The sequence below is a fragment of the Melozone crissalis genome, unplaced genomic scaffold (assembly GCF_028551555.1).
Source record: "Melozone crissalis strain CALT ecotype California unplaced genomic scaffold, PUWL_Pcris_2 ptg000013l_1, whole genome shotgun sequence".
NCBI lineage: Eukaryota > Metazoa > Chordata > Aves > Passeriformes > Passerellidae > Melozone > Melozone crissalis.
In genome coordinates, this window is record NW_026535791.1 from 6,289,082 (window position 1) to 6,311,854 (window position 22,773).

General features: G+C 34.7%; 1 protein-coding gene across 4 annotated transcripts in view; it reads left to right on the forward strand.

The window, feature by feature from the left end:
• The window catches only part of PAN3 (poly(A) specific ribonuclease subunit PAN3), a 79,053-nt gene that overhangs the window by 28,974 nt on the left and 27,306 nt on the right, over window positions 1-22,773 (forward strand). For 3 of the 4 annotated variants that reach the window (XM_054272143.1, XM_054272145.1, XM_054272144.1), the window contains exons 6-9: window positions 5,601-5,762; window positions 13,856-14,006; window positions 21,808-22,055; window positions 22,631-22,735. In XM_054272143.1, coding sequence (XP_054128118.1) covers window positions 5,601-5,762; window positions 13,856-14,006; window positions 21,808-22,055; window positions 22,631-22,735 — 666 coding nt within the window. The remainder of the gene's footprint in view (window positions 1-5,600; window positions 5,763-13,855; window positions 14,007-21,807; window positions 22,056-22,630; window positions 22,736-22,773) is intronic. The other variant, XM_054272146.1, reaches the window with a different exon arrangement.

Genomic DNA, 22,773 nt, shown 5'->3' on the forward strand with positions numbered 1-22,773 from the left:
TAAACTTGTGCACATATTAGTTGAAAGCACTATACAAGTATTTAAAATTGCTAGAAATTTTGAGATATTTTAGAAATAGCTAGGCATTTTTAGAAATCATGCCTATTAAAGACCAGAGTAAAAGCTGCATCAGTCTTTAACTCTTACTCTCTTCGTGCACTTTTTGTAAGTAACACAAAAATTTCTGTCCTATTAAAAGAAACCTTTAAACATTAAGAAAATCTGTGTTTTGCCCATAATGTTTAGTAGTGGAGTTTTTGAAAGTACATCATGGGGTGAAGACTCTGACAAGTCTTCACTACAGTTAGAACTATCTGCTTTGATGGTGGTAGGAAAAAGTCTGCTTTTCCACCAGTTTACATCAATTGAACAGAGGATATGAATTTCTTAGTAAAGAAGTTTGTCAATATAATTAAATCCATGCCAGGATTTAAAGTTGTGGTAATTGATACCTCATCCCAGCACACCTATGCTGCAAAATTGATGAGAAAACATTTGACTGAATTATGTCAGTTCTGCTGCTTCTGAACTCTTCACGATTTTCATGCCTTCAGCATATCTGCTCATGAAATAAAAGTTTTTAGTATGTTAGCCTGAAAAGTTTCCCTTGGTTATGGTGTAAAATGCCTGATCTATTGCATCTCTAAAATTTGTTTAAACCAAGAATTTTTTTTTGCAATGATCAGATGCATTGCTCTAGAGTAAGACACATTTCCATGCCAAATGTCACACTTAAGTTTTCTTGGGGTACAAGAATGCATCTTGTTTCTCTCTGTCTTCTGCTTTTCAACTAGTGAAATTCTGACTTCAGCCAAACCCAGGTTTTCATGAGCAATCTCGATGGAAGGGTGTCTAGTCTGTTGAATGCATGTAATATCAATGTATAGTATTCTAAACTCCAAACTTGTAAACATTACAAATGTTAGCATAGTTGTCTTTTTTTCATAAGGGAAAAAACCCTCCACCCAACAACAAATACTAGCCCACCACACAATTATTTTTAAGCTGTTGACCAAGCCCCAATTCAATTTTTTTTTTTAAATATCAAAAATTAAAAAATTGGTTCTGGCCTTCAGAAGCTGAGATACAAAAAACCACAAGTGTGGTCTGCCTGTCTACCAGTTCCTGCTGGTTGTAATAAAAATGGAAGAGTAGAGGGTATTTTGGTTAGCAATTAACCCAATCCATGTGAAGGGGTATTGCAGCTTTATTGGCTGCAAAACTTAAACAGCTCAACTTCACTTAAAAGACAGTTTTTCTTTTTCATATTAAAAGTCTGTTAGGGTATTCCTGGTGACCATAACTCATGTTCAGGTGTAGCACTTAACTGGGTTCAGTAACACACAGTAACAGAGTTGTATTCAAAATTAAGGTACTGCTTAGCTGATTGTGCCTGTAAAGGAGCTCAATGACATATTGAAATTCATATCTATGGTGTGGTGTTTCAACTGGCTTATTCCAGCTTAATCAGTTGTTGAGTGAAAGTAGCAATAAAGACATCAAGAACTTCTATTTTGGTTTTAGTTTTAAAGGCATGATAAAACAGAAATTGCTCCTTTTTTAGTAGATTAGCAGCCTAGCTGAGTGTTTAACCTCTTTTTCTAATGGTCTCTTTGCCATTAATTAAAAAAAAGATTAGACCTTTCAAAAGTGAGCATTGAAATTTAAAATTGTGTCTCACATAACTTTGGTAGTCCAGTAAGTAGTACAAGAAAAGTGTGAGTTGTGTAGCTTTTTAAAATTTTTCTGTCTGAGAATGTAGTATTTTTTTGTGTGTGTAGATGCAGTCAACTCACTGTACAACAGATGAACCCTAGCTAATGCTACTGTGATACCTTTTAGCTATAGTAATTTAGGATAATGCTGCTTCATTTAACCTGTGATGGAGAAGGCTTAAGATGGCTTCTGTTTGGTTTGATAGTAGAAGCACATAGACAGCATTACCATAGCTCAGACTCTTCACAATACTTTGAAACACAATAACCTGCTCATGTGTTTGTGCTAGACTTAATTGGGTAGGTTTTGGTACTAGAAAGGGCTTGTAAATCTAAAATTCAAAGCCTGCTAGAGGTAAATGCATTTTAAGGAACAGAAATGTAGTTTGGGAGCTGAGTGATCCTAAAAAAAATAAGTTGCAGTTCTTCAGTACAAGGGAACTTTGCAGTTGTGTAGCTTGATTTGTCAGCTTATCTAACTTAAATACTGCATGAAAGTCTTTATAATTTGAATGTTTGTAGATATTTTCTTGCTTAAATTTATTCCTCTGGGATAGCCATGGAACATCTTACACTAGAGTTCAGTTTAATCCTGAATTAGAAAAGGGAAATGTGATATTGCCTGCTGTCCTTGAAAAAGGAGGAACTAGGGACAAAGACACTGTTACAACAAAGAGTAGGAAGAAAATAGAGTTGCTGAACACATTCCCAAGGTTCTTGTTGAATGAATGAGAGCCAAGTAATTAAACTGACTTGAGGAATCCTTTCTAGCATGGGCTAGTGAAGTTAAATCATCATTAGTAGTGTTCTCATGTGAAGATACTACTTAGGAGGGACTTGTTTCTGGAGTGTCTCTCTTTTGTTTCTAGTGTAATGTTTTTCAGACTTTAGGGGTTTATCTTTCCTAATAAATGTGCCAACCAGTAGGCTCCTATCATTAATTGCTGGCAGCAGCTTGGTTCTGCAGGGCAAGGGTTATAATTATTAGCTATGGTTGAAAATGCTTGCCCTTCTCACCATGGGGAAAACTAAGCTGTTGCTAGCAGTTAAAGGTAGTTAGCTGTTCCCTGCCTCATGTAAACATTTGCAGCCAGTAATTACTACAACTGAAAAGTTTTTTTACCTCATAGACTGTAGGGAACGCAAAAAACCAATTGTTTTTGTAAACATCCAAGAGAAATTGTCCCCAAGCAGAAAAGTTTGGTTAATTAGTCCAGATTGTCATGCCCTCTGTGTTTTAGGTAGATATATTTACATACTTATATATATATATATATATATATATATATATATATCATATGATATATATGATATATATATATATATATGTTCAGAAATGATCAGTGGTTGATGAGTTCTGGCTCATTTTAAGGTGAAGTGTTTGTGTTGCTTTATTTCCTGCTCTGTGTAGACGTCAGGGCTATAGGAAGGTTGATACACTTACTGAAACTTTTCCATCTATTTGCTTTCCTTTCTGTTGAATTTGTCCTCTTGGCAGATACTGTTTTCTGATTACCTTTAAATTCAGATTGCATTTCTAAATCAGATCCAAGTTTGCTCATTGAGAACAAGTGTTATTTAGAGTGACTTTGGTGCACATGGACTAAAATTTACTTCCAAATGTTAATATTGTCTATTCCATCTTCTAATGTCTAAATAGTGATATCTTGACCTAGTTAATCCCCTAATGTTTTACGATAAGTAATGAAAGGAAAAAGTGTTTCTTTAGACTCATCTAGTGCTTAATTTCATTTTTTTATTACAAGTAAGTAAAGAACTACTACTCCTGGAACATGAATTCATATTGTCTCTATATGATCTTTCATAAAGTCTAGAATACAGTTTCATCTGGTTGTCTGGAATCTGAACTCTGTTGGGACCAAAATAGCCTTCTTCCAGATTTGCTTATTTTCTCTTTTGTTTTGGTTCTCCTTTTCAAAATATTTGTAGACAACCAGTTACTATGGAAGATTAGAAGAACCGTTTGTGAATGGAAGTATGTTTGGGCACTGGTTTGTAGTCCAATAGTCTGAGGCAGACTGTACCCCTGCACTTGGTAGAGCATGGAGGGAGAGAGAGAGAGGGGAAAGCTTCCAGGGAGACTGTTACTCTTCATTATATTGTTTCCAATAGTTGGCCTAAGAAAAATACATACTGTATTCAAACCCTGCCCTAAAGTCCAGTCTTGCTTGAATGTCCAGCATCTCAGTCCTAATGGCTCTGCAGGTTAGGATTTTAGTAGTCTTTCTGATTTACTGAGATAAGTTGCCCAATAGTTGAGTGGTTTTCCAAATAAACAACTAGTATTTAGATTTACCATGATCAGATGCGTGTTTGAAGTGCAGGAGGACTTTTTGCTGCCCATCACAGATTTCTAATTGGTATGCTAAAATTCAGTCTTGTTTATTGTTACTAAGTTTGGTTAACTCCTCCGTAGATTTTATTGCCTTTGTAGTTCACAGTCTGTGTTGGTATCCTTGGATGTTTTTCTCGTTTTGTTTGTGGATCTTGCGGGTTTTTTGGAGGACTTGGTTTGTTTGGGTGTTTTTGGCAGATGATGAGGTACTGTTGACTCTAATGAGTTTTAATTCTTTCCAAAGCTTTCAGCCTAAAAGGTTCTGGGGAAGTAGAGGAGAGAATCTCTTCAGGTTTTGGTTTTGCAGCCATTTTATGGTAGTTTTGTCCTGTGTTTTATAAATTATTTCTGTGTGAGTGGGAAATGTTCTCCAGTTAGATTCTTGCCTTGTTTCCTGAGGTATCATTTGTAAAGTGTGTATGAAGGTACATGTTGCTAAGATTTCTAAGGTGCTAGGTGAAGTAGATACCTGAATAAAGGTAAGTTAAGCTTTGATTACTTAGAGTGCACTATATTGAGATGATAGTTGCACTGTCACATAAAAATGCCCAAACAAAACCCCATAGCAAAAGAAAACCAGCCAACCTCTGCAATTTGATCCAATTGTTGATATAATTGGCTTAAAAGGCCCTGGTCTAAATATGCATAGATGCTAAAATCTTTCTTTTGATGATATTTACTATCTAGGTAGATACACATAGGTTTGAAAGCACAGAGAAATCTTGAAAACTTCTGTACATTACCTGTTTGAAAGTATTTAACAGATTTTCTTTTTTACAGTGTGCCTTTTGAATTTAATGTTCATATCATTCTTTATAAATAGTTCCATTTGTAGAGATCATTGCCAATGTAGTAGAAATGTCACTGTTAATGAGGTGCAAGTAATTCCTGTATGTTAACTTCCTCAGTGTGTTTTATTTTCTCAATTTTATGACAGTTCCTAATGCGTTCGTCGTAGTAATTCTTGTCTGTTTCCACTTAAGACAGTAGCTGAAGTTATTTTTTTTAAGTACTAACCCAAGCAGAAATGTTTTTCTCACTGTTCTGCTGCAATTGGCTACTCAGTTTTACCTGATTTTTAAAAGCAGATTTTCAGGAGATGAGTCATGGCAAATTTAAATTTAAAATTTGTTTGGTAGAAATTTCAAAGAAATTGAAATTAGAAATCATTATTATGATGTGATTGAAGGTATTTATTTTGAAAACATGGATTTTTTTAAAAACAATTTCTCATTTGGACAGAATTTCCAAATTTATGTACATATTTCAGTGGCTGACTTCTAATGGATGGCTTTGCTTACAAATAATTAGTAGTCTCTGAAGTTTATTTTCTTTTAAAATCTTTTAAAGCATTATTTATTGTAACCAAATAGTCAGGATTGAAAGGAAACAGTCTCAGTTAAATTTTACTTGCAAATTGTTTCCTATTCCACCAATCCAAGATCATATCACAGTGCAATAGCTATTTTAGTGTAGCTTTAGATGAGGGTTGTTAGGAGTGGCCTGGTTTCTCTGCTTCTTTTTCATAGCCCAGGAAGTATCGACTGGGAATGCTGGATGAGAGGATAGTTCCGGTGGGATCAAAAGCAAGAAAATCAAAGAACCCTATTGGCTGTCTGGCTGACAGGTGTAAAACAGGAGTACCCATCAATATGGTTTGGTGGAACAGAGTCACAGAAAACAATTTACAGGTAAAATTATTTTTTACTAGTAATTTTTTCCGTATTTTGGATGTTTATTTTCAATTCTGGAAAATGTTAGAAAGAGTTACTCCAAGTATGAGTTAAGATCAAATATTTATTTTACATAATTGACACAGTGGTCCTCTAAGAGTGATTTGGAGATATTTAATTAGCTTCACCCATTGCTGAGTATGTACTTTACTTGATTTTGGTATAATCTGAGGAGAAGGAGTAAAAGTAATCATTTAATGTATTCTAAAAGCAAACAACCACAGCCTTTAATTCTCACCTGAGGAAGATTTTTACTGGTAAAATTAGTGATTGTTGTTAAAATGATTGACACAATGCAAATAGATGCCCTCAGTACAGAATTTGAAGACATTGCCATCATGAAGTATGAATTGCCATCAGGAAGTATAAATTCTTAATTTTTATGTTTTGATAGTTTATACTTGTCTACTTGTTTTGAGAAGTGTATGCTACTCTTACCATTATTTAACTTTATGCCTGAATCTTCTTCAGCTCTGTAAGAGGGGAGTGGTACCGGTGGATTTGAATATCTCTCTACTGAAGTAGTAGGTAATCCTTGGGATGAAAATTAAGGATAATTCTAGCCTAGGATGAATCTGCTTCATGTCCCTTGAAGTGGAATTTAGTTGGAAATTATTGCAGTGGTGGGAGCTGTGCCACTGCTGCTAATACTGTTTTTCACTTGTGTAGTGCTTTTTATTCCTCAGAGATTGCTATTTTAGTCTTCCTATGACGGTGATGTTATTTTTAGTGTTTTCTAAGTGAATGAAGTGGGTAAATTGATAACAGACTTGTAATTAGAACTTGGGGCACTTTGGGGTTTTCTTTTAGTTCACTGAATTTCTGCCATGTAAGGGCCAACATGGCACTTGTACAAGCTCCTTTCCACACTGATACTAGTTTTGTGTTATTTGATGTTTGGACATCTCTGTGTTACTGAAATGAGCAGTCATGGGCAGCGTGATGTAGGCAGCATGATGCTATGTTGGTTAGGGACATTTGAACGTGTCTTGGCCCTTTTGCTGCTGGGGAAGTAGCATAGTCACTGAGGGAGAAAAGATGAAGCTTTAAGGAAACATTGGTAGAAGGACCAGGTAAGCTTGAAGGACAGTGGTGAGACCCTGTGAAGCAGTACTGTTTTGAAGGGAAAGAAGATTCACCAACTCAATTTATTGTGTGTATCTTAGAGTGAATGTAAGTTGTAATTAACGACAGTTGTTTTGAGAAGAGAGAAGCCAAAAATTGGTTTTTAGTTTTCAGGTGGACATTAACGGGCAAAAATGTCCTGTTTGCATCCCTGTCCTCTGTTGTGTTCTCGGTGTACAGTGATACACCAAGCTTTGTTGTTAATCTACTCCATTTAGATTAGACACAAAAGGACTTAATGCTTTTGGAAGCTGGAGAGGCAGGTGCCTGAAACTTGAAGCTTCTTGCCAGGAGCAGTTGTCTTCTCAGTGCCTGTGCACTCTGAAGTGTTGTTCAAAGTGTGGCACAGGGAAGGAAGCTCAAGGTCCCCATGCTTTCTGAGGTTGGCAGTGTTTGGGACTGGCTGCAGAGCACATAGCTTTTGAAGGGTACAGTTCCAGGCTCCTTTGTTGCACCAGAATCCTGGCTACATAATTGATTCAAAGTATGTGTGGCTGAAGATTTTGTATTACATGATACAGTTGTGTTGCTTACCATGGAGATATGGGCTTTAACAAAGCATGTATAAGCACATGTGGTGGAAATATGAACAGAAGGATGTGCCAGCCATAATAAATAAAATTGGAGGAGTAACAGGAGGGATTGAAGAGCAACTGTGGAGTCTGGCAAGACTGAAGAAGGAAAGGTGTTAAAACTTGCATTGTAAAATAATTTAACTGTTACTCCTGCATGGCTATGAATTTATAATCTAAATCTGTTTTGTTTAAATATGGTGTTATACTTAAATTATTAAAAGTGAAGTCTACAGAATGAATTGTACTCTGCATTAAAAAAAGAAGAAAAAACCCAAATCAAAGTTTTTTTTATAGTGATGACCTTTTATTAGGAAATGTCCTGAGCTACTATACTACCACATGATATATATTATAATAGCAAATGTAATCCTCCTTAGAATAGTAGGGATTGATACATTTTAGCTATACAGATTAGTTCTTATTCACCATCGAAACATAATTTTTTTTCTTGAGCAAAAATTAATAATAGAAATGAAGTTTTTCAAGCATGTTGCATTAGGAGCAGAGGCCTCCAAAATTTTAGATGTTTTTACAGTACTTCAAAGGATTTTTGTTAAAGAAACATAAAAATATTCCAAATCTAATTTTAAAGTTTACTTTTTAGTGAGACCTACTTGCCAGTTGTAACAAGACTTTGCTAATAGTTTTGTCTGAGCCTGTGGGCTGGTTTATAAACCAATAAATCTTTAGCCGAGTAATTTTACCCAGTTTTAATTAAATTGACTCTTAATTCTTCTGTGAGAGCAGTAGAGTAACATAAATAATGACGTTGGCAAATTGAAATTTATTAGAGCCTATTGTTGGAGTGATGTGATGACTTGTCACAGTAATTATAATAATGTAGCATGTTACACAAATTCAATGGTGGGATAGCAAGATTTGCTTTGAAGTCCTTGACAACCTCCCATGTCTTCTGGGTTGCTCTGACATCACAAAATGCATATTTTCCTGAAGTCATGGCTCACAAGGAATCTTTGGAGGAATTGCAACAATGCTTGTAAAGTGAATATAGAGCCTCTGTCCATTAAAAAAACAACAAAGAAACCCCAAAACCCAACAACAGCAACAAAATAACATGTTAAACTCAAGAAAGACTTCTGCATGTTTCTGTATTCCTAAGAGATACTATGAAAACCGTGCCAAAAATAGACTGGTAAAGGAGTGCCCTGCTGTATAGCATGGTTGTGGGTCAGTGGTAGTTTTCTGTAACCATTACATGATTATGTAATTTGGGATGTCAGAACAGATCAGCATAAATTTGGAAGTGAAGAAGAACATAAAAAGAGAACAAAGAAGCTTGTATGCAGTTTCTAGCATGGTAAGTACATTAGCACATCCTTCTGAAATCAAATGAGATTGGCCTACTTTTTGAGTTAGGTAGCTGGCTTTGGACTTTGGTTGAATGAGGAACCAAAACCAAGCTAATGAAGTGCTATTACAGCCTCTGAAGCTGATATGGTATCTCTGCTGCTGCTGTACAGCTGTGTTGAGAGATGCTGAATGAGAAATGAGAGAGAGATAGAAGAGTGGTTTTCAGTATTCCTGTGGGATCCCTGCATGACTTTCCAAAGGTTTCATAACTTGTACATCCCTGTATTCAGCTCACTTCTGTACTTAAAGGTACTTTGAGGATTCATTTATTAATTAGTACAGCACTGGGGCCTTACAAGTTTATCACTGAGGAGCGTAAAGACAAATCACGTGTATCAAAGTTTATAGTTGATGAAACAGTAATTTTGATTTTATTTCTGGATTACAGAAATCTGTTGTGTGCAACTCCTTAACATACAGTAATGTCACATGCTGCTGTGTTGTCCTTCCTGTGGTGGTCTTCAGCTTAGGTCCTTGCCTTGCTCTTTGCTTTCATCTATACATTCTCTTAAGGACCCTTTAATTGTTCTGGAGTGTTTTTTTTTTTTTTTTGTGATACTCATAGAATATTTTTTTCCTCCCCTCCATGCTACATTTTAATTTTATTTCATTTTAATACCTGTAAAAGCATAAAAGTCACCAGACAAATTCTGACCTGACTGGTGACACAAATGAGTAGTTTAATAGTCCTGGCCTCCTTTTGTACTTTTTTGGTCCCATCCTTAGTAATTGCATCATGGCTAAAACCACCCTTTATTTGGACTGTATTTTATAAAGTTTTTCATTGTGATGTACAGAAGTGTAGGAATTGTTTTTGTAAGTAGAGCTGGATGGACTCAGTGTTTTTTGGTCTGTCTTCGGAAGTTTCTTTGCAAAGCTGACTGAAAAGAGGCATGGACATAAAGAATCTCAGAGGGGGGTATTTAGATGAAGTTTCTTCATGGAATCATTCTGAGAATGCATAATAAAGAAATTCAGGTAGTAATTAGGGAAGTTGCTTTACTGCTTTAGTTTGTGGCATCTTTTCTAATATATTGGAAGAAGGTGGATGACATTTCAGTTGGCAAGGTTGAGAGGAAAAGGTAATGATGGCAATTTTATTAAAGGTATCAGAAGTCACCTGAGATGGTTTGCTAGAAATACATACAGTAGCTGACACAGCTGTACTTCCTTCTCTTTTATGCTGTTAACTGAAGACATGTTGATTAGCTTTTTGAGATTTTGTGTGTGCCTTTCTATGGGGCATGTGCATTTGAAACTGAAATTAGACTTATTTAACACAGTGCAGACAGTGCTAGTAGGCTTTTTTTATTGTTTTGGGTTTAGAAGTACATTTGCTACTTTTAACATCACAATATTGCATAATCATTACATGATTCTTGCATGTCCATTCTTCTGGTTACTCTTGAAAATTAATAACAGTTTTCAATACCCATTTTCTCTACATATTTTACCAATCCTGATTTATTCTGACTTAAAATTTTAAGCCTCATCTAGCATGAATAAGTTACTTTATTCTGAGATGAATAATGAATTAATAATTAAATGACATTTGTTTAAAAGCTGTATACAAAATTTAAACATAATACAAAATGACAAAAGTGTTTTCACTAAGAAGATCTCTAGATTATTTTCATTCTTATAAAAATTTAAGGTTTTTTGTCATCTTGGGAAGTCTTTCAAACTGTCATCTTACAGTTTTTCCATTAGAGTCTGGTAGGACTTCAGTGGAAAAACTGTAAGAATACTCAGTTGGATTCTAAAGCATGGTTACCATTTAAACAGATTTTCAAGCGTACCATTGATCCAAATGTAAAGCTAAAACTGGAATTTATACTTTGTATTATGAGTTGACAGAGTGAAAGTAGGATGTTTTGAAGGCCAAGAATATAATACTTTGAATCATTGGCCACTAAGAATGTGGCTTTCTAATTTTGGCATATTTGCATGGTCATTGCTATAAAATGGTTATCCACAAAGATTCAAAACTAATTAAGATATTAAATATTAAAAAGTTAATAGTAATACTACATTCCCTCACTTATTTTGGTCACTTGATCTGGCCTCATTATCTTAATTATTTTCATGCAAGAAAACTGTTTTCAGAAAAATTAATATTTTACTTCAGATAAAATGTTTTCCAAAGCATAGAATAACTTCTTTAAGAACTGCAGCTTCACATAGATGTAAGGAATTTAAATGTGGATTGGAGCTTAAGCTTCAAATTGTCTGACAGTATTTGCTAGTTTTGAGCACCAATCACTAGTATTTGCTGTATTACTTTGATTTGTTTATTGTGGATACTGACTGTGGAACTTGAGTATTTTTTTGTATTTAGAAAACAACTTGAAGATGGAAGGGTCTTAAAATTGAAACCAAAAGTTAAATCACTTTTTTTACCAGTGGGAAAAGTCTTGGATTGCAGCTTCATGTTGCATCTCAGCATCACAGAGAAGTAAAACAGGCTTTCATAGTGTAGGGTCTGTCTTCCTGAATCAGAACTGTTTACTCATACACAACATTTTCATCAAAGTTATGTAAAAACAACTTCATCTTAATCAGCTTTGATGCTCATCCTGAATTGTGATATCAAATAATGGAATGAAACTGAATTTCCGTCAGACTTGACCCATTGCAGTTTGTAATTCTACAACATAAACCAGATCAGCCCTAGCAGATTCCTGGATTTAACTCTTTCACTTGGATAAATTAAAACACCTCCCAGTTAAAGTGCAACTCTTTCTTAAAGTGAAGCTGCATTTAAAAATTTTGGTGGTTATATGTAACTTTTACTAGGTAAGTACCTTTTTGCTAGTAAGTAACATTTTAGTAAGTAAGTGACTTTTAGACAGGAAAACTGGTCTATGAAAATTGCAGAATGCAATTAGAAATAAGAAGAATCTCTGTGCTGTAGGAGTTTGAATCAGTAGGTAAAAATTATAAGAGGGGATTTTGGGAAATCTCTCAGTTGCTCTAGGAAAGTCTGAGTTACCTTCCAGAAGATGTCTTTTTCTCTGCTTGCATGCTTCTAAGGGCATGTCCCACCCTTGTCACCTTGACACAGTATTTAGATGTGATAGAGCTGTGGATGTGTCATTGCTACTTTTAGCAGTGGAAAAATGTAGATCGTGTAGTTCCTTGGAATTGTGTTCTTTTAGCAAGATGATGTAAATTCTGTCCCTTGCTCTCCCAGTTGTTTTGTTTGATGGCTATTTAGGTCTATCACTGTTTGGAAAAGTTGTACTTCACCACCTTTGTAATTTTCTTCACTTTCAGTGCAGATTTCACTGAATGGTTGCATGCCAGTTTTTATCTAGAGGAGCACTATTCTTACATATTCCTGTACCTAAATTCAGATAAGTCCAGAATATTACCTTTTGAGTATAAATGGGTCAGTTACGTGTTTTCAGTCTGTATAATTCAACTTATAATTTGTTTTGCTGTATTAGTGTGTATCTTAACATGTTTTCCTGAAGTGTAATTAAAGAGTTGTAAAATTCATGGAACGCTTTACCCATTTAAATGTTTTACTTCACAGTCAGCATATTTACTTGTAGCTGTTCCTTCAGTATTCAGAAACATGCACACGTAAAGTGACAAATAAGGTGGTAGTTGGTATCATAAAGTAGATCATGGTTAAAATTTACTGTGTGATTGAAGGTAGAATATTTTTGCTATTTGCTTTTAAACCTGGGCATCTTCTTTAATTTTACGACTTTGAGAACCTTCTTTTTCACTGCATAGAAATACATTAATACTATGATATTTGGCAGAAATAATCAAATAAAGGTATTAAAACCCAGTTAACGGAAACTGTTCTCAAATGCTTTCTTCACTGATGTTCACACTTCACTTCTAATTTGGCACTAACTTATTTCTCTGATGTCGCTTTATATTGGTAAAATCAATATTAGTAATTGAACTAACAGTTGATATATTTGGTTATTTTAAAATTGCCTGAAACCAAAGTAGTCCAATATAATTTTCTGTAAAAACCATTATGGATTATCTTAACAGTCCTCCTTGTCTATTGGGAACTGTTACTGTCTTCTTATTTTACTTAACTTGTTTAGACAGTTTTGGGAGGTACTGTGCAGATTACTTAATAAACTAAATCCTGTAATTCAATAATCTTCAAGATTTTCAGTGTGTTAATGTAATAATTGATTTTATTTCTTGGCTTAATGTAGTTTTTGTTCCGCTCCTGTCATTTGTAATTGTCTGTCCAATGATAAGTGTTTTGCCTTCAGAGCTCTAACTGGGATCTTCTTTTTCTAACCCTCTGTGCCCCAAATCAAACAAAAACCTCACCTCAAAACAAACACCACAATTCCAAACTACAAAACTGTCTGTTACTGATTTTAATAGAAATTAAAATTTGCTCTTGTATTTGTTTTATGTACTAACAAATTGATGATGTTTGGCCATCATTCTTCTTCTGTTTTTTTCCATGGCACCAAATTAGACTTTATTATTAAGGGTTCTAGATAAATAAAACACGTAATTAAAGCAGAAGTTACCTTCACAAAAAAGCTAAACATACAGATCTATATGAAATAGAGGCAGGGTGACTTTTCTACTAGGAATCATTTTTACTCCTTTAATTTGAAATTGCTAGTTAGTTTGAGACAAAATTGCTGAAGTCGTGAGAGAACAGTCTGTGCAGCTGTGGCGAAGCTTTCTCAGTGTCAAGTCTGTTCTCCAACTTGTAATGCTTATGGAAAGCCTTTTGCAAAATGTTGTATGAATTTATAGACCAGCTGCTCATATGGAAAGTTTGCTTCTAACACTTCAGACATAAGCTTAAAACATGTCTAAATTTGTTCATGCAGACCAGCTTCCAGGATTCTTTGTTCTCTTCAGTAAGCTGTATGTACTGTAAAAATACCCCTTGTACTAGTAGGCCTGTCTAGAAAGTCTTTTCTACCACATAAATCCCTTCTCATTTGAAATAAACATTGAATTATTTTTTTTAAACAGACACCAAATCCTTCTGCAAGTGAGTTTATTCCTAAAGGAGGATCAACCTCCAGGCTGAGTAATGTATCCCAGTCAAGTATGTCTGCCTTCTCTCAAGCCTTGTTCTCTCACCCCTCCATGGGAAGTCCTGCTACTGCTGGGTTAGCACCAGGTAAGTTGAGAGTAATGATTTCTAGTACAGTGTGCTATAAGTGTAGCTACCTCCTACTTCAGCTCTTAATTTTAAGACAATCATTAAAAAGCAGAGGAACTTTGGATTTATATTCCAGTAGTATGGAAATCACACTACAGGCTGTGAAATCTGCTCAGTCACAGCAGCTTTGAAATTAACAACTTACTCTGCTCTTTTTGGGGAAAAGGGTTGCTGAGTTATCACATACTGTGTCCTGAGTGGTTCCTGCCAGAGCAGTACCCGGAGAGGATTTATACTACCCATAGTCTAGAAATGCATTATAGTCTACAATGCATATGATCTTGGTTTACTGCACACCAATGTGCTCTTTTTATATGTTTCTAGACTGTGTGATGTAGAAGTATTTTTTTGTTATTAATGAGTACATATGAGGATTTAAAAATCTGGATTAAAAACACAAAGTAGAAGACAAGCTAATTCTATAGTACTGTGCCTTGCAAAATAGTGTTAATTTTTATTGTATCTGTCACATGTAATCTCACTTTTAAGACTTCTAATTTATAGTTATTTCCCAGGTTTAAAACTCTTACTGAAATGTGTCCCATGCAGTTATATAATTGAGTGACAGATTTTTTTTTTTTACACATTTGAGAAGTTCAAGCCCTTCATGCATCTTTTAGTCTTCTGATCTTAAGGTGTTAACTTATTTAAACAAAATTAATAGAATTAAAATATTTTTAGTATATAGCTGTCAGCAAATCTGGATAGTCACACTGCAGATTCTTTAATGAGTTTCTGTATGTACTTAAACCTCCAGAAGTCTCTTGTGGCTACCGAGAGCCATTAGGTAATTGCCAAAAGGCGGATGGACAAATGCTATAAATGATTTTTTTAAAACATCTATTGGCAATTACCATTTATTAAAATGAACTTCAGTCTTTCTTGATGCCAGTGTCAATGTGAAAGAAGCTAGCATTAAGCTTGCATGTGAAAAACATAGAGCAGGCTAGGACAGATTGATACTTCTGCTGACCAAATGAACATGTTGTGGTACTGTGTCTGCTTGATCCTATATTGTGCTGTACCGTCTTATTGGAAAACTGTTGTGTTTATATGCCTCTCAGCCTTGTCACCTGGATTGAAAAGTGTATAAAGGATTAAATAGAATACAGTAAAATGATCTACTTTTGGAAAGTGTCCAGTGGGGTCTCAGAGGGATCCTTCACAGTCCAATTTCTTTACTATCTGTAAGTAATACTTGAAAGGATAAGTAACACTGATGAAAGAAGTTCACACAACAATTTCAGGTCCTAGAAATAAATACAGATACCAATGCTGCATACTTTCTAGCCTCAAATACTATTGTTTGTTTGTGGACAAGAGGGATGGGGGAGTGTTCATAAGAGAGAACTTCAGGCAGAGTTGGCTTGTTTCCCTGCTCTTTCTGTATAAATAAAATGAAAATATAGTTAAAAGTAAGGACCTTGGTTGGATTCTCTGAATTTTTCTAGAAGCGTTTCTTCTTTCACTAAGTGCAGAATTCTCTGAACCTAAGTGTCCTATGTAAATACTGCTCACAGACTTTTATTTTTATTTAAATGTCAACATTAAAGCTGTCAACAGGATCCATGCACAAAAATTCCTGTTACCTCAAGGTCAGCTAGGAGGTGCTCTTTCTAAAAAATTAGGCTCCTAAATAAGAAAGCAGTATCTTTGTGTGGGGAAACTTCACCACTTAGATCATACTGGGTAACAGAATGAAAAAATACTGAAATACATTCTGAAGTTGTCATGAAAAAATGGTTGAGATATGTTAGTTTTCAATAACTGAAAACAAATTCAAATAAAAGCCATGTAAAGATTTCATAAGAATTTTCCTTTGAATAAAGATAAGTCTCCTTCTAGTTAAAGGGTGAATACTCTCCAGTAGAATAACTTTGCGGATTTAAGTATTTATGTGAGATTAAGATTGCTTATTGTAATTTACAGGATACTGGAGGAAGTCAAAATTTCATGAGAAATAAGGAAATGTAGTAGGAGTATTTAAGACTGCTATAGTTTTATTCACCCATAACAAAGTAGATAAATTATGAAAACAGTCCTTTGATTTCCTTCCTGATGATGAAAAAATGTAAGTTCTTTCACATATCTAATTTCTGAGATTTCCCTAAAGGTAGGTGCAAATCAAAACCACTTTTGACATCTAGTATTTCTTGTCCTTCAGAAATAATTTGTTCTGCCTGTCTTGTCAACAGTACTGCAGAAATACTGAAAAATATGACAGGGGAAATGTAAAATACTTTAGTGGGTAACTTGTTGGATCCATGCCTGACGTATTGATTAGAATGTAGCGTGGAAGAAGGTTACTCCCACATTCACATGTTTATTTATGTAAGTGCTTTCTAGGGTTATCTCAACATGGAGTCATGTTCATCTTGGTGGCCTTTAATAGAGTATGGAAACAGAGTGATATGAAGTGCGACTTACACAAGTGGTGGGAGAAAATTGTTTCACTGAAGAGTTGTAAACAGATCTCATTTACCATTTCCAAACTCTTTTTCTGTAAACTCACCTGAATACTACCTTATTGCTCCTCCCTTTCCTTGCTAGCAAACACACCCTGTTGTTTGTGTGGGAAATCTAGTAAGAAGTTGACGATCTTCAAATAGCACTTTTGCTTACAAGTTTCTTACCCAGCCCTGCGTAGCTGTGTTAGAGTATTAATGCCATTAAATATGCAACACAGTGTATGAAAGAAGTTCATGAATGTCATTGAAGTGATAAGATGTCATTGCTGTTTTGGACTTGAGAGAGAACAGATGTATAGCCCCCAGTAGTGAAAAATGTCTCAGTTATACCTAAAGAATGATGCCTTTGTTGCTGATGGAAGTGACAGCAATTTGCTGTTGCTTTTATATTTAGTCCAAGTCAGATTCTGAGCTATGCAGAATGTAGGAGATGCCATTTCTGCTGCCAGTCTGAACCTGCAGGCTTAGGAGCCAGGAGTGTGGAGATGCTGTGCTTGTGTCCAATTGACACATCTCCATTGTGATGAGCTTCAGGGTTGTAGCTCTCAGAGGCCACAGCCCCAGCTGGAGATGGAGCACTTTCAGCTGAGGTGGTTTGTGTGGCTGAAGGCCCCAAGAGCTTCCAGCCTCTTGGATCAAATGTGGTGCAGAGGAAGTTGTACAGCTGTTCCACAATAATGTAAGAAGGGAAGAAGGCAAAGAGACTTTAAAATTATCTTATTTTCCCAATTGAAACTGAAGAGGAAGAATTGATGATACAAATTGTTTAGGGAATGAAGCAGATTCAATTAACTTGAAAATACACAGCTACAATGCTAATGACCTGATAGAAAGCTTACAATAAAAGGAAATAGTTAATGAATTTAGGGATGCTACTTGAAGTTCTTGAAATAATCTGATATTATAATTTACATTGCTTTGTCATTCTTCAAAATTCACCTGGTAGTCTGTGGTGTCTCTAAAGTACAGAACGTTAAAGTGATAAAATATTAAATGTTTAATTTTTCATGTCTCAATATGTTACAAGCATTAGAGACATAGGGATATGGTTGTAAACTAGTAAATTGGTAGGCAAAACTTGAAGGTTTTTTAAAACCTTTAATGTTGTAGGCCAGCTGATTTGCATACACCTGAGTTTAATGAAATCCTGCCTCACTAAGTTGTGAATTCTCATTAAATCAAAAAATTGTAGATACTGAGTCATGAAGAAATCATGCTTAATGCCCTTTGATCCTGATTATCTGTGTGAATTATCAGATTCAAAATACACTGTAGCTTTTAATTCAAATACATTGTGTGCTACAAAGCTTTATTAGAAACATTAATCTCATAAAATGTCTTTGGGCATTGTCTCAAATGCATGTCAAAGTCTGCCATTTCCCTTTCCTCAGTCACAATGAAACTTCAAAAATAAAAAACAAGGCAATAAATGAAAATATGAGAATAAGAGGGATATGTAAGTATCTCTCTTTACAAGAAGGCATCAGGAGCTGCAGGTGTGTGTAGGTAGCCTGCACATTCACTATGAATATTGGGAAAAGATCTTCAAATCCCAAAACCATTTCTGTGTTGGTGTGACGACACCATGACAGCTGCATACCATAACACCTCTTTTTAGATAGAAAAGTTAAAGAAGCCCTTTCCCCTTGCAGTTCATCTTTTAAGATTGTATTTGACTTCTTGAGGAAGTGTATTAAGATTCCCCAAGACAAGGAATGGAGAGGGACAATTAGAAACAGGCTTTTTGATGTCTGTCTAGTATTCCTGTTGGCATTTGAATTTTGATGCAGGGGAATCTTGAACCCTCTCATAGGGAAAGATTAATATTATTTGTCAAGATCGCTGATAGGAGTGAGATATATATCTATCTATCTATATCTATACATGTGTGTATATGTGTATGTATATATATATATAAATCATAACTAGGTTTTTAAAAGCTCATTTTTTGTTAGGCCCTTAAGTGAATAGGCATTTTTATAAACTGTGCTATTAAAACCAGCCTAATTCTGTGAGGTCTGGTTCTGTTGTTACTATTGCATGTTTAGTAACATCTTTTTCCTTGAGGATTAGTCAGTAGAAATATATAATCACTTGTTAAAAAAACTATTTTTCTTTTATTTTCCTCTAATTTCATTTGTTATGGTTAAATATTACTATTAGTATGCTTTTAATTTACTGAAATACTAATGAAGTTGGTGTTTGTTTTTTTTTTTTTTTTTTTTTTTTTTGTTATGCTGGGCTTTCAATAGTTATTTAGATTGTGCAGAATGTAATGCAAATCTCTCAGAAGAATCTGTAACCCTCAATATTTGTTGTCTCAAACTGTCCATACCTACCACAGCAGTAGGAGCAAAATTCTTGTAGCATGTGTAGTATGTTCTAGTAGAATATAACCAGACTCTGGTCAAGCTTCTTTCACTTCCTGAACTCACTATGCATATTGGCAAATGAGGAGGCCATATGTTCTGCCTGCCAGATGATTTTCACTGAACTCTCAATGTCCTTTCTGAGGAGATCTAACTAGACTGGAAGGCCATCTGAAAGGATTTGTGTGATGCTGTGATCCTTTACTTTCAATCTTGCATTAATACCTGTGCAAAGACATGAAGGATTTGTGTGTGTAACTATTCTTTGGCAGGAATAAATTTTTTTGAAAAGCAAATCTTAACGTGGAAATTGTTTGAAATTGTATCTCTAAAAATCACCAGAGATCTTTTTTTTTTCTGGGAAACTTGTAGTAGAAGGTTACAGTATAATTTTAGCGAGTTGCAATCTTGACTTTTCTGTAAGATATTACTGAGTGTCTTGTACTTACAGTGTTTATTTGAAAGCAGAGAGGTCTTTGGTTTATTTTCCATCAATACATATGAAGGCTGCTGAGTTCTTATTTCCTGATCCCTACAGTTGGCTGTTCTATTGAGTTACTCTTGAAGCCATTTATTCCTGTCTGGGTTGAGATGATGTGCTTGCGAGGACTTCAGTTTATACCACTTTATTGGAATAGAGTGAAAACGACATGTCACTAACTTTCCATAGATGAAGACAATTCTTAGTTATCATTAACTGTAGAATTGCTTCAGTTTAATGGCCACTTTAGTCATCCTTCAGCTTTTAATACTAATACATTGTTTTCATTTGAAATTGACTTTTCCCCAGTGGATTAAGAATGCATTTGTATTTTAGTCTTTTGTTAAAAATGTAACAATATTTACAGAGCTGTTGAAATATTGAAGTATTACTCAGTCACTCAAGGTAACTTTTCCCTTAATGGAAATTTACTTTATTTTGTAGTATAAATTTGTACCATCAAAATATGTAACATTTTACAATCATACAGTTAATTTCTAAACAGATGTTTATGTTACCATTTAGCATTGCCTGTTATAATTAATTTTTTAAATTAGTACACTGATCAGCAATATTTTACAATACCGCTTATCTATAAGATGTGTGTACACACATGTATGTGTATTAATACAAAGAAAAGTTCTAGCCTACAAAAGTGCAGACTTTTATCCTTCCATATTCTTATAATTTACAGTTTTATGAAAAGGATAAATGGCTTAAGGGATGCAATTAAAAAGAAAGGCATATGATTTTACTAGTTACATTTAAAAAATCCTGTTCATTTTGTTGGAACTATTCATTTTTGAGGAACAAAAGAGAATTGTGCTGAGTTAACAAACATGGCTTTTGAGATGTCAAAGAAGTAAATGAGAGGAGCTAAATGCAAGGTTACAAATATTCTTTTAATATCATTAGGGTAATATAGCTTCAAAGTAATTTTCCCAAGGTACTGATTACTTGTTAATACTGAAACTTACATGCTTTGTCTTTCGTTTTAAAAAAGAAAAAAATGAAATGTAGGAGGGATGAGATTACTTTAGGGACACGATACAAGTGTGAAATCACTCCTACGCATTACTGATGATGCATTTTGAGAACTCTGCATACAGTAACTCATTATTGAAGTTAAATAAACTAGTTTATGTAACTAAAAAGTGTGTATGCAAAAACAAATTCCTCTTTTATTAGTTGGATATTTGCTTAAATTACTCTGGTTACTAGAGTTTACGTAATTAATTTAAACAGATAACTGAGTAATAACTAACCATTCTTAATTAGAGAAGAATTCTCAGCCGTCATCAGAATGTTAAATATGAAAGCTGTGAATCTTCTTCTATTCTTTCAAGGAAAAAATTTAGTATGACTAATACAATTCTGACTGTATAGAAAAGAAAGTACATCCCAGACTGAACTGAGCAATAATACCTTTCAAAGATGTTTTCCTTAATGTTAATCTGAACATCTGAATATGTCAGATCTTCTGCTAGTAAGTAACTCTGCAAGGAGTTTTTTTGAAGTGTTAGCTCTTTCTCAGCAGCACCCTGGAATGTCTATTTTACACCTAATTTTTATAAGTAAGCAAATCTGAGAATTCTGGATGCAGTAGCTCTTGAAGTAATTAGACTGTTTGGTAACTAAAAAGTGTGTATGCAGAAAAGTTGCCCTTATTTTTTTCATTGATGCACTTTGTTTAGAAGCAGAGTTTCTCAGGCATCAGTGGAGTTACTCCTGTAATGTTGAAGGTGAACACCAGCCAATAAAATAATTTCAAATAAATTAGAAAATTCCAACAGGACTGTTTAATAGACTTAATATCATGAGATGCAATCTATTTTTACATAACAAATAGATCTTTTGGAGGATGTTTTTTAAATACAATAATTATAGGAAAATAGGTAATTACTCCCCTGAAGTTATTATTAGTAGCATATCGTGTACTATTCACGCACTTATTTATGAGCTGTATTACTGGAGACATTTATAACTGTGGAGTTCTAATAAAAGGTACATGCATAATTAGGTGAAGTGAGTTACAGCTAAACAAACTTCATTGACTGCTCATGTAACTGTTAAGTAAACATTCACTTACTTAGTCATTAATATTTTATCTTTTTGCAGTTTAATGAACTGTCTTTTAGACACAGCATTATTTTGACTTGTCTTCCCTTTTCAGCTACTTATGTTTTTCATTTCAGTTCTTCATGTGTATATTGTAAGTTCCCAAGCCCTATTTCTCTGCAATAAACAAAAATTTTGGGGGAAAGATACCTGTTCAGTCATGCTCTTACTGTCTTATCTCTCAAGGATTTCTATTATCTATACGAAGAGTTAAGTGTCTCACCTGCTCAGAATGTTGTTGGTAGTGAAGGCTGCTTTTCTGAAATTGCTAAATTTTTTTGATGACAGATTTGATCTAGAATGCCTTCTTGTATTTCTTTAAGGAATGTCACTGTCAGCAGGATCTTCTCCTCTTCATTCTCCCAAAATAACTCCTCATACATCTCCTGCTCCTCGAAGAAGAAGTCATACTCCTAACCCAGCAAACTATATGGTGCCTACTAGTGCCTCTGCGTCTGTCGCTAACGCTGTCTCTCAGCCTCCATCTACTGGCCAGGTGATCCAGAAGGAAACAGTGGGTGGAACAACATACTTCTACACTGATACAACTCCAGCACCTCTCACAGGAATGGTATGTTGGCTTTCAGTACACAGCTGTCTGGAGTTTGTAAGTGCTGAATTGGTTGATACTACAGATGTTATTTTTAATGCTATAAATGGCTTATTCTGTATGAAGGTGAGGCCTTTTAGTTATTTTAGTTGTTATCCAAAAATTACTGAAATATAAGGACCAGAGTAATTTTTGTATATTTCTACAGCTGTGTGGAACTTTCTGGGGTTTTAACATAGCAATAGCAGGAAAGCATTCAATGTCTCAGTGGATACATAATGAGAAAACATCAAAAAGTCTAGATGTCTAGATTTTTTTTTTGATAGGTTAAATAGCTCTTATATTTACAGTGATGGAGAAAAAGGCAGTTACAAAACTGTGAAAATAACTGCGTACATACATATATACACATACACCTCCCTCTCCCTTGAAATCTTTAGAAGTGAATACCACATAAAAAAATTGTAACATACCTGACAATATATTTGTAACTTGTACATGAGGATTTCATAGTTTGAACTGAAAGAGTGAGAAAACTCTTCATTTACTTTATCCTTAAGGACTTGAAAAAGATTCTTGAATTATTTTATTTTTAGGTTTTTCCAAACTACCACATCTACCATCCAGCTGCACCTCATGTTGCTTACATGCAGCCAAAAGCAAATGCACCTTCCTTCTTCATGGCAGATGAGCTCAGACAGGTAAGATGTTAGAGAGTTTAAAGGAAAATTTAATATCT